This window comes from Vanessa cardui, chromosome Z (genome assembly GCF_905220365.1).
Source record: "Vanessa cardui chromosome Z, ilVanCard2.1, whole genome shotgun sequence".
In the NCBI taxonomy this organism is placed as follows: domain Eukaryota; kingdom Metazoa; phylum Arthropoda; class Insecta; order Lepidoptera; family Nymphalidae; genus Vanessa; species Vanessa cardui.
The window spans coordinates 4,581,935-4,595,134 of NC_061154.1; the positions used below are offsets into that span (position 1 = coordinate 4,581,935).

The window sequence follows — 13,200 nt, forward strand, 5'->3', positions numbered from 1 at the left end:
TGTGTTCATGTATTCATGCCCAATAGTCCAGAGTTCAGACTATAAAAAATATTGGAAATTACAAAAATGCTCGATTACTGGATTCTACAATTGTAGGTATTTATTGCAGACTTTTCTATTTATTGCTAAATCTTGATGTGTGGGTACAGTATTGACCTCAAATTAATTTGATTAGGTACGTTAAATAACAAGAGATAATAATAAAAGCCAAACTTATGTGCTTTTTTCAGTCGTAAACAACCAATGTCTTCACATTATGAGTACAAAACAACTGATTCGATTTATAAACGAAGCCGTTAGTATTCTGGTTACTTTCATTTATAAACAACAATAACAATAGCCTGTAAATTTCCCACTTCTGGGCTAAGGCCTACTCTCCCTTTGAGGAGAAGGTTTGGAACATATTCCACCACGCTGTTCCAATGCGGTGGACGACACGTTCATAAATACATATATGTAAATGTTCATAGATCTGTCGCACCATTGTTTTACAATCAAACTATTTATTTCTATTGTGATAAATTCATTGTACTGATAATGATTATACGGTTGAAATGTCAGTGCCCCCCACATAGCGCATGTCAGTAAAGCCAAGCTTATTATTATAGCTTTGACACGACAACACGAGACTCCCTTTGATATTTCACTGGCTATTTGAATACTGTGTATCTTTTCGCTAATTTACTTTAATGTGCTCTTGAATTAAAGTTATATTGGTTGCATTATGTAATGAATGGGTGACTTTTTGCAATAAAAGTTACTTCCTTGAAAATGTCTATACAAGTATATTATTTATATATTTATGTAAAATAAGTTAATGGATAATGATTATTACATGCCTAGACAAAAATGTTACCAAGAAATGTTAGTTCAAATTATTTCGTTGTGCATACCATTTCAAGAACCTTTAAATTCATAAGTAGACATACTAATTTTAGAAAAACGGTAATGAATATAATAGTAGTACTACTCTAAATGTGAACGGAACTTTTCGTTACTATGCTATTTAGATAATAATAATATTATCTGACCTAAGCGGTATATTATTGAAAATCGATGCAATTAATTAAACATCAAATTAATATTTTATATTTTTCAGCTTGCAACACCAATAAATATGTTTTCTATATCACTCATAAAATTATTCGATACCGCCATTCGACCGAATACATCCTTGTACATATAACACGCAATCAAAGACACATTTATCATTAATAGACAAATAATTTATACCTCGAGAGCTGCATAGTTATCGTCATACGGTGTAATTGTGTTGCCGCGCGTCACGCCACAATTACAAAAACATGTTGGCATTTTGCTTTCATTTAACTAGTACCAAGAGGGTGAATAGGGAATAAGTTGGCGTCGTGGCACACGTCCGTCATTAAGTTTTGACTTTCGCAGCACCTGTGAGGGTTCAGGTCAGATTCGATAAAATATGGTCTAATTGACGATAGCGTAACTGATTTCGATACCGTATTTAACATTACTTAAAACAAGGGTGGATATTTACGTAGGTTTATTTTTTAAATGTTTTGGAAACATGCAGTAGGTGCTGTAAATAATACATTGAAATTATTAAATATTACTTAAATAATAATTATAATATCCCAGTGTACATTATCAAAGAACAAGTTTTTTTTTATTTGCATTAATAAACTTTATTCTATTCAAATAGTTTTCCAAGTAGTGCTACTTGTACTATAAACAAATATGTGGTTTTTCGGAAATACATATCTATTAGACCTGTTAATATTCCATTTTCATGGATTGTTTCAAATATTTCAACGACATGACCATAATTTGTATGTACTTAATATGTATTATTCGCAAAATAGTTTTTTTCCCTTTGATTCAACAACTTATATTTTTACTTTATCCTATTAACTTATTTACATATTTGCTTATTATTATTTTATAGCATCGACAACTTTCGTTTCTTTTCTGTACAAACCGAATTAAAAAATGTCCTTACTGAGCGAACACTCGATGAAATTGCTTTGAGACACATATTGATCATCATCATCCTCCTGCCTTTATTCTAATTTAACTCGGGGTCGGCGCAGCCTTCTTCTTCCATACTTCCTTCATATTGTTTCAATTTTTTGTTGTTGTTACAACTTATGGTTATTACAAAAAAAATGTTCATTTTTAGAGACTTATTGAAACGTAGATTTGATGATAAAATATATCCTGAATGATCTAATGAATCATAAATTTAATTTCCTTTAATATAGTATTCAATATCCAAAATATGACATACAGAATATAACTTCTTTAAAGTAGATACCTTTCTTTCAATATTTGATACGACAGCTAGGTGTGGTATAAGTAGGATGAGCAAATTTGCCACCTGATGGTAAGTGGTAACCACTTTGATAGTCATTGGCGCTGTAAACAATTTTAAATACTCCTATAGCGGCGATCCCCCCAAATCGCAGCTTTGGGAACTATGACTTTATATGTGTCTATTGTTATACTAGCTCACTCGTCCTTCAAATTGAAACACCTACTATTCTACTACCTATTGCTGTTTGGCCGTTGTATATGTATATATGGTTAGTGAGTGCCTAAGTTTTATATCGGCCTGTTAAATCCAGAGTTAACAGGTTAAAACAAAATTTTAGCTTTAAAAATGGTTAAAATTATTATTCGTAGGTATATAAAATGGAAATAGTAAAATATAACTATTATTCCAAATACATACAAAATAGTCCATTGAATTATGAATTAGGTATTCTTAGAGATAACGTCACTTTCTATAGTATTTAATATTTATCATATATATAGTTAAATTACATAATTGGCAAATTAATAAAGATAATATTTAATATTATAAATACTCAACGAAAGCTCGAAATAAGGCATTGTACGGATAATTAATTAAGAAATTCACATTTATATTATAAGATTATTTCATAAACTGACTCGGCGAATGAAATTCACCTGAAAATGTGACTTATTACTTCAAAGCATGACATGTAGCCTACATACCTACGGTGGGCTATTGTAAGCCGTAACTTCCGGCTCGTGTGAAAAAATACAGGTGCCGTTTTAACCAGACTTGAACTTTATGTCTTTGTCGTAAAGCATCGAATTACGTATAATTTATAAATAATGTTCCTTAATTGACCGATGCAAGCTTTACATTATATAAGGACACTTTCTTATGTTGACTAGATAATTATGAACTGAGTTTCCTTTGGCAGAAAATAAAGGTAATAAGTATTAAAACGTATTTTAGCCAACTTCGACGTTATTTGAAACAAGCTATTTATCTCAATAGGCTATTTGACTGGTTTTTAAAATCCATTTTATATTATTTTGTAGAGTTTAAGGAACCCAGTAAAAGTTGTTTTTTTATATCTACTGTATACCTATTTGCCGAAAAATATCGCGCGACAACGCTAATCGGACAATATGACGCTGCAATGGGGTCGGTGACGTCACTTACCTGTATTTTAATCTGTGATACATATAGTAGTCAAGCAAGGCTAACAAGCGACTTCATCATAAGCCCGGCCAAACAGGAGCGTTTATGTCACGTCACAAACGTTTAAAAATTGATTTTTATTTATGAATTTTTGAATAAATTAAGTAATATTTTCAACTTATTTAAACGATTACTTATTTTAAATAACGATTATTTAAACTCATAATATATATACTGATTACAATAATTGACACTTTATTTTTCGCATTGTTAAATAGCCTATCCTTTCTGTACTCCTTTCATACCTACGACCTACGTATATCTAGTAAACTATCTATACTGGTATTGTTTAATTTTTTTTTGTCAGTATTAAAGTGAAGATATCAAAAACGCTATTCATATCGAAACGCACTTTTGATGAATATATATTATATTATAATTCACCGCGTGTCATTCGATCCCTTTTGCATAATCAATCGATTATTAATACGGCAGATCCGATGATGCGACAGAATTCTTTCAAACTTCAAGCGAATTTGCAATTCGCTGGGCCTCTGACGAGAAATTGATTGAACCATTGTATAAAAAATACTCCGTATGCACATATTTTTAAAAAAAGAATGCCTACGATATGAGGTACATTTGAATAAATTTTAATCTGTAATAAACTATATTTAAAAAAGTCCGTGATATTACTTTTTCAATCGATTGAATCCAGTACGATGCATGTTACTTTTAGAATAAAGTTTAAATAAATAGAAATAGAACAATCTAATTGATCGAAGATTATTAATACGGTAATAGGAATCTACAAAGTCTTTTTAATATCTGTTTTTTTTTCGTAGATATGTCATTTATTTTATATTAATCAAAGCAAAAAATAATGTATTGTTACAAAGAAATACTTTAGATGTATAAATTCAACGGCGTCCTTATATTTAATACATGTGTAAATGCAATAGAAATATTTCTAATCTATCTAGAAATGAAAGTTTTGTAGACTGACAGTAAAATCAATACGATATTTATCCTCCAGAAATAGAGAAATTCTATTAATTTAATGATTCTATATTCAAAAATTATTTTTACTTTGTCTCTGATTTGTTTTTTTTTTTTAATAGTTGGTCATGGAAAGCAAGTCGGATGCTCTGTGTCGGGTATGTGGCGACAAAGCGTCGGGCAAACACTACGGAGTGCCCTCTTGCGACGGCTGCCGAGGATTCTTCAAGCGGAGCATCCGACGGTAAAGTATTTAATGGTCGTTTCTCACCAGACGTTTTATATTTATAAAATAGATTGATATCAATATTGGTAAATATGTAATATTAAGGTATTGAAGTTTTCTAGGAATTATTATTAAAAAACTTTATTTTATTCGTAGTATTAATTTAACAGAAACTTTTAAAGCATTCAGAAATAATAATAAGTAGTGAAAATATATTCTTATTATATCTTCTACCTTCAAGTCTTCATTATTAAATTAATATTAGAAACAATGTCTATATAATATAACAAATTGGATTAAAGTAAACAATACTATATACTATACTCGATTATTTATTCATATTATTATTGGCATTCTTTCAATCTTTTACAGTCTTAAATATTTAAGTATTTACGTTCCTTTTTAATAGGATTGTTAATTATTTTAAGGAACTTGGATTACGTGTGCAAGGAAAACGGACAGTGCGTTGTTGACGTCAGCAGACGAAATCAGTGTCAGGCTTGCCGCTTTTCAAAATGTCTACGCGTCAATATGAAAAAGGATGGTAAGTTATAAAACTATATGGTAAAGCTGATTTGCGAAACGCCGCATGATTTGTAGACCATCATTCTGACATTTTAAATTCAAATCATAAAGTAACAGCTTGTAAATGTCAGCTGCAATAAGCAAAGAAGTTTAAAGTGTAGATTATCTCGCCCTTCGGTCTTTTCAATGCACATTTTCGATATACTTGTAGCAGAATTACATATGATACAATGCAATCATTATAAGTCAGTGATAACCACATTATTTAAGACAATGTCAATGGTTCTCTGCTTTTCAGAATCTGAAAACGAATGCTCTGAAAGAAAATCATTGATTAGATATACTGATAATATTTCGCAACTCATTGTTTTTTGATAATAGCTATACATACTAGCCAAGTCACGGAACCATATTGATATTATATTAAGATTTGCAGCCGTACGAGACATATCAGTTCAAGCTATATCAAATATCCGAATTTAATAAAATGCTTCTCAAGCTTCAGTTAAGTGGAGTAAGTCATTAAGCTATATCCACATTTAATGTTATCTTAAGCGAAGCGACATAAAACACACTCCGCACACAAAAATACGACGACTAATATTCGTATGTTTCCACAAAACTGTGATCGGAAAAATCTGTACAAAATTGAACGGGAACAAATGGGCGCTTGTCTCAATAAAGTATTTATTCAGGCTTCCTCCTAGAAGCATGTCTTTTCCATTAGGAGACATTTCAAGTATTTGCGGTACACAAGTGTCAGTGAGTGTGAAAAAAGTCGAGGGAGGGAAATTGTGGGCGCCCTCAGATCACACCGCAGGCCGCGGTTCACACGCGGCCGGATCCAACTGTACATAACGTGACATCCATTAGGTTTAACGAAGACTGTTTCTTCGGTATTAGACGACAATGAAATATTATGTTTCACAAGGTACTTTAGTGACTTTGATGATGTTTGGCTTAGACCTCAAATAATATTTTGTTTTTTTTTTTCATAAATTATTAATAATTAAAAGTGTATGGAGGTATATTTTTCGATGATAATTTACGTAAATTTTTGTAACATATACCAGACATAACAATTACAAGCTAAAAAGTTTAGTTTTTGACGAAAATTTTTGTTAATCAATCAATCAATTTTGCATTAATACAATATTGTGACTGCATCACAAAAATACGCCGCCACGAAACTTCTCGAAGTCATGTCCGTAATTATTAGTGATTTTTCTCAAATCAAATCAAATCAAATCAAATCAAATCAAATCAAATCAAATCAAATCAAATCAAATCAAATCAAATCAAATCAAATCAATTTTATTCAAGTAAACTTCACAATGAAGCGTTTTTGAATCGTCAATAGTCAAATACTACCACCGTTTCGGAAAGCAGCTTCTAGCGAGAAGAAACGGCAAGAAACTCGCATAGTTGCATGTTTCTTGCTCTCTGTTTTCAACTTCCAATTTACATCATCTTATATGTATAATATTTTCTGTATTATTTTCTGTATTAAAAGTCGTTGGCTTATTCCAAAGAATAATTAAGTAACACTGTAACTAAATCATTTGTCCTGAATTATCTTTATCGTAGAGTTCCGCAGACTTCGTATTAGATTTAGGTACTAAAGACATGTTATTAGTAACACATATTATAAGTAGCCCACTTCTTAAATTAGCTTTTATACTTTCCCGACTACCAACAAATATCTCTGAATATTATTTCCATGAGAACTTGCATTTTTAAAAATATAAAGTATACAGAATACTTTATATTTTTATTTTGCTCAAAAAAAAAAAAAACGATTCTGTGCTTAAGGAAACCCACGTTATCTGGTATAAAAGAGTCATGATCTGTATTTGACTATAGTGAATAGGCAAACTGTTAATACAAAATACCATCGTTGTGAGACACTCAATTATATTTTTCCTAAACATTAAGAGGCTTCCGAAGTTCCCGCTACACTGCGTCAAAAGCAGATCTCACGACAAATAAAACCGCACTTACAGCGGTATCCCCAGTATATTTATATGTCAAATTGATCGCATAACGCTGCCAAGTCACCCTGTCGTATCAACGCCCACTGACACCTACGAGCCATAGATATACTAGCTGTGTACATATAGGGCATTCTAGAAAATTTGTTCCTCTTTCGTCGCTCGCGAGAATCGCCGTCGCTGTTTGCTCACTTGTAATTTTAGCCGCAAGATTTGATCCATAAATGTTTTCCTGAGAACAAACTTAATAAAAGCTTCATTGAATTAGGGGTCGCTTTGTGGGACAGGTGTTGGCTCCCATTCTGATTTATATACATTACTTTGTATTTTAATGTAAATATTATTAATGATAACAGTGATCACTTTGAATTATTTGTGTACGTAATATCTTTAGTTTCATTATTGCTAAAATAATAAATTAATTATTTTATTAATATGAACTTTGATACGTATGCTGCTGATCTTGTAACTTCTTAATGGTTTGACCGATGGAGATCACATTTACACTACATTTACATACAATATATTTGTTGAGAAAATGGTTTTACATTGGTACCTAATAGAATACGATACAATGCAACCCCATCCGAGTTTTAAAAAGTCTATAAATCTGTATCAAAAGTAGTATTTAGCTGTGACCAAATTATATGCCTTGAATTAAGTATATCGTATAGTTTATATCCCAATATACTAGCTCTATACTACACTTTTAATATTCAATTATAAGGAGATTATATTTTAAGTTAGACAAGGAGTGTCAAAATTCAAGACATAATTCCTAAAGAACATACGTAACCTACCCTGATAACGTGTGGACATCTAAACGTGGATATTTCAATCAAATTCGTAACTAACCGAAGAAAAAAGTCTATTCTAGTTCTACGATAGTAGATGGTATTGTGCTGGTATTTTAAAGTTTTGTATAAATGATAAATATTCTGAAGTTTTGCAAAAGTCGCCAACTTTTGTATTTACTTGAGGGTTTCCTTACGAAGCTATGATTAGAAAGTAAATAACACGTTATCTTTCAGCGGTTCAACACGAACGTGCTCCAAGGCCAGCTGTGAACCAGCATCAGCTCGCTTTACAGAAACTGGGCTACAATTTATCAAGACAGCCCCCTTTTTTCCCAACTCATACCCCTGTCAGCATACCAACTTTCACCCCTTACGCCTATAACACACTCACCGAAAGGAATCATAATCTGTTTCTAGAGAATCCTTCTTTTCAAAACTTCCCAAGAGTTCCCGATTCAATGGATATCCAGAACCTAAGGCCTATACTCAACGATCCAAACCCACTTCACACTCTCAATCCTTTTAAAATTCCCCTTTTCACAAATCCAATGCACTACTCCGTACCGCATCCCGGATATTTACCTTCAAATATTTTCTACCCTCCGATATTGCCCGCAGAAAGTAATCAAACACTGTGTATGGATTCACAAAGTGAGTGCGAACTTACGTTAAAGTGTTACATATATTGATTTTTAGTATTCCGATAAGTCATACATAGTCTTTTATTTAAATTTCATGTAAATCTTGAACATTTTGTTTTCCAGAGACATTTTCCAATAGTCTTCATTCACCTAAATACAATGCGTCGTTTCACAGTAATGTATCAGAGAAACCGGACTCACAGCTCTCCGATAAAATTAAGGAAGACGAAGTGTCTAGTTCTGAAGAAGCGTGCAAGATGGACAGCAGCCACGAAGGATCCAGTAAGATTACACTATAAGACTATGATCTGTTCTTACTTAAGTTTCGCTAGCGAATATTATGAATATAAACATACTATCATGATAATAGTATAATTGTTTGCTGCCAGCTGTAAGCCATGCGATTTTGAATGTGAATTTAACATTGTATGTCCTTGCGAACAATTTAATTTGTAATATAATATCTGAAATAGAAAAGACAGACTTGATTTTTAAATCATTTTTTAGACGAAGGCTTCCATGGAAACTCCGCTAGTTTTGATCTGCCGTTACATTACGTGAGGAGAAATTCGGACAAAAACGATTCTTTGTCGAATATCGATAAAAACGAAATCATATTCATCGAACAAGGGAAAATATTCGAAAATGTCAAACAAGCTGAAACAACAAGAAAGGCCGCCGATGAATATGTAGAACGAAAAATAAAATTTCAAAATCCTCTGCTCATGGATATAGAATTGTACGATCCAGCTGCGAAGTTATTAGTCGCCACCGTTAAATGGTTGCACAGCGTGGCATCATTTGAACAGATATCCCAAAGCGAACAGACATCTTTGCTTCAGAGTAACTGGAAGGAGCTATTTATTTTACACGCGGCACAATATTCCTACTACTTCGACCAAGGTGAGACAAGATACAAAGATACTTTAACTTTTTAACAATATTTTTTTAAATTACATATATCAAGACCTAGCTGTACATGTACTTAATTGATTATTTTATTATTTTAAATATGGTAATAATATTTAAATTTTCTCGAATTACTTTTATTCAGACAGTAGGCATATTTCCCTGTATTGTTGTATATGTATATACTATGTGACTTAAATTATATAATAATTAAATAAATCAAAAGTTAAGTAGGTCCAAATTTTATTAATATGTATGTATTTTAATTAAGGCCGGGAATATTCAAGCAGTTACTTTTATAGTACATAGATCACGAGCAACTAATCTTGACAAACAAAAAAAGATAATACATGTAAAGGCTGTGATAAATAAAGATTAAAAAAAAAAATGTATCCCAACAGATCACATCTCATCCGTTATCACTTCGAAGCGGCAAAATATCAAAGACGAACTCAGAAAGTTGGCAGCTCTTCAGAAGAGAATTGGACAGAGCCGATTAGATAAAACTGAGTTCGACTGTTTGAAAACGGCATTGTTATTTCGAACAGGTAATATAATTGTCGTTATTTAATGTAATAAGTAACTTATCAAGATACAGTCTAATTCACACACACATACATATTCCACACTATTGACTAATATGTAATAAGTAATTAGTTTAAAATAAATTAAGTGCCTTACCAAAGAACACCAGTTCTTAGATAGTTGGGGACACGTTAACAATTTAAGCAATAGTTTTCTATTACTTACGTCTCCAATGTATTGACTTACTATAAAGTCAGATTTTCTTCTAAACAATGGATTAAAAAAATACAATTGAGTATTGAAAACAAAAAAAATATTAAAAAATATGTTTTCTTTAGATTCGCTAGATATAACATCTTCACAAATGGAAATGTCCCAGGAGAAGATATTAATACAGCTGCAGAGGCATTGTGCTGGCAAGGACTCCTCGCGGTTTGGGAGACTCATGTTGTTGCTAGCCAGCGTGTGCTGCGTCGCCAACTGCGGATTCCTGGAACACCTTCTATTTTCCACATCCTCCGTGGACGACATTAATGCAATACTCAGTCGGCTACTCGTTTATACTACTGCATGATTTGTATTAAACATATGTATTTTATGTGAAAACAAACATGATCATACATATCGATATAAAACGTAGTGTGTTGTAAGTACTGCTCGAGGAAGTCTTTCTTTATCTCCATTCCGTAGGAGGTTTGGAGTTTGTGCAGAAGGTGTTTTTTTGCCAATTATTTTATCAAACATGCAGTCTTTCTCACGACGTTTTTTTCGCCGACATAAGTAATACAAACATACAAGCTCGGGATCACGAAGGCTCGTGTTCGTTGTAATTCCTTCTACCCGCTGCACTATCTCGGCTCTAGATGAGTGTGTTGTACTTTAAAATGCATGTGAGTTGAGGTTTCGCTTTGTATTTTCATAAATATTTCACACATTCACACTGGCACAGTGTTAAATTAACTCGGTTAGCTGAACATGTTATAATATAGAAACGGTTACTGCAAAAAATACCTGATAAGTCATTTTTTTATCAAGCTATTATAAGTTTATACTAGTCGTTTCCAATTATTCTCAAATATGTTAAGCAAATTTTGTAATTAAAATACTATTTGATTTGTTGGTGTTTCGATGATTCGAAGAATGATAAAGATCTCTTAAATGTAAATATTTGTTATCATTAAAACTTTTTACCTTTATATGTTACGTATGTTACAATAAGCCAAACTGTAAACGAAGCATGACGAATTGCTTATCAAAATACCTAAGTGTATCGATTAACTTTACAAAAATGACCTTTAACTATGGTACAGAAAAAACAAAGTTTTATTGTTATACACTTATGTATTACTATAAAAGATACTTATCATGTTACCACAATTACAATTGTATGAATACTCCTCCTGAGACCGTTAATAACAGAGAATACGTAAATGTAATACAGCATCCAGTAGATGATATAAAACGTAAATAAAATTAGAGCCGAAATGAAATCACTAACAAAACTCATAAATAAATAGAAAAATAAATCTATCACGCAATAAATAATCATAGACCATTGGTATAATAAAATTAACGGTTCACTATATATTAACGCAGCGATCAGTAACAAAATATGCAACGAAAATAACAATATACCTTGCACAGCGTAAGTATGAATAATTATTTGGCTAAATAGTTCACGTATACCACTATTGATGAGCAATTCCAAACCGGTGAAATAGAAAAGTATGTGCAATATACTTTGCAATATACCGATTATAGAAATAAGGATCACTGCTGCTTTGGGCGATAACCAGCAGCATCGTTGTGAAGTGAGGCAATATTTGTTGAGGATTGTTGGGCCAAACTTACTCTGCAATAAAATTGGTTAGTAGGTACGCATTGAAGTTACGTTATGCATGGAATATAAGTATTTGGCCGTATGTTAATAAAGATCATATTCCTCTGAGGAAAGGGTTCAGGGCTGTCATTCACAAGTTTTCTCACTGTGTTTTTCTTCGCCGTTCAATCTAGACGAGATAAGTTGTAATGAACCTAAATGAACATGTAAAAACTCCATTGTAGGAATTGCATCTTTGTAGGAATTGCATCAACAGTTTTTGGAAAATGTATTAAATGTCCCATATTTTTGTATTGTTAAATTAGTTAAATATGGTGGCATAATATTATCGAGTAATTATATTACGTTATATTACTACTACATATATATTTTAATTTTCATGATAAGATTCAAAGTGAAATTTTAAAAACCATAGGAATAAATCACGATATGCACACAAACATACATATAAATCAATAACCAGAAATAGAACCAAGCGTTATTTTGTTTGTGAACCTCTCAAAAAGTCTTAAAGGCAAAGTATACGATACTTTTTTTATGCTCTCAGTCTGTCTTTTTAGTGTTATCGTAGCGAACTGTTGAAATATATATTTTTGCGTTATGCTTAGGAAACTAAATCAAGGAGTGGGACAGAAGAAATAAACAGACGTGTAAGGGAATCTGTTAAATTCGTTCAAACATAACCAGTTTTTAAATAAAAAATAATAATAACAACAATATAAGTACAAATATTCATAATAGTTACACTTCATAAACAATAACACTTACCGAACCGTTTTTCCAAACGTATTTCCGCATAGTAATTTATTATATATAAGAATATTTCAGTTCAATACATGTATACATTTTTAACATTTTTGTAAAGTTGAAATTGATAAAATAAAAAATATTATTTCTATAAAAGATAAGACAGATCAATCTAAATAATCTCATAGATAAATAAAAGAATAATTCATTAGCTGTTAATGTCAAGTAAAGACTGGTGACGACTGGTGACGACGAAACGAATAAATATAATATATAAATAATATATAAATATTTTATGCGTATTTAGTAAATTCTTTTCATAATGTTATTTTATTAACTGTTTAATTATTCAAACATATTTAAAAAGAATCTCTGTATAAAGTCAGTCACTTACTAGATTATTTTTACTGATATCGAACGACAATAAGTATAGAGACAGTGTGATACAAATATGATATGCTCAAACACAATGGCTCAATTTAAATTTATAAATTTATAATACTGACTTAATTAATTAATATAAACTATATGATAAGCCAATATTTATTTATTAATTATTTAATAAAC

General features: G+C 31.4%; 2 protein-coding genes across 2 annotated transcripts; one reads left to right on the forward strand and one right to left on the reverse strand.

Annotated features, from left to right (window-relative positions):
• The first annotated feature begins 4,560 nt into the window (after positions 1-4,560).
• Positions 4,561-11,179, forward strand: LOC124543390 (nuclear receptor subfamily 2 group E member 1-like). The gene is made up of 7 exons (XM_047121606.1): positions 4,561-4,676; positions 5,087-5,202; positions 8,206-8,622; positions 8,736-8,894; positions 9,120-9,515; positions 9,923-10,069; positions 10,385-11,179. The coding sequence occupies exons 1-7, from the start codon at positions 4,561-4,563 to the stop codon at positions 10,618-10,620; spliced, it is 1,587 nt and encodes a 528-aa protein (XP_046977562.1). The 3' UTR covers positions 10,621-11,179.
• Positions 11,180-11,409: 230 nt separating this feature from the next.
• On the reverse strand, positions 11,410-12,800 carry LOC124543391. The gene is made up of 2 exons (XM_047121607.1): positions 12,655-12,800; positions 11,410-11,898 (listed from the first exon to the last, which is right to left on the reverse strand). The coding sequence occupies exons 1-2, from the start codon at positions 12,682-12,684 to the stop codon at positions 11,410-11,412; spliced, it is 519 nt and encodes a 172-aa protein (XP_046977563.1). The 5' UTR covers positions 12,685-12,800.
• Positions 12,801-13,200: the final 400 nt, after the last annotated feature.

Coding starts and splice junctions, on each gene's coding strand:
- LOC124543390 (XM_047121606.1), top strand. CDS start 4,561: ATGGAAAGCAAGTCGGATGCTCTGTGTCGGGTATGTGGCGACAAAGCG. Junction 4,677..5,086: donor TTCAAGCGGAGCATCCGACG/GTAAAGTATTTA, acceptor AATTATTTTAAG/GAACTTGGATTACGTGTGCA. Junction 10,070..10,384: donor GGCATTGTTATTTCGAACAG/GTAATATAATTG, acceptor TGTTTTCTTTAG/ATTCGCTAGATATAACATCT.
- LOC124543391 (XM_047121607.1), bottom strand. CDS start 12,684: ATGCGGAAATACGTTTGGAAAAACGGTTCG. Junction 11,899..12,654: donor ACGTTTGGAAAAACGGTTCG/GTAAGTGTTATT, acceptor ATTTTATTGCAG/AGTAAGTTTGGCCCAACAAT.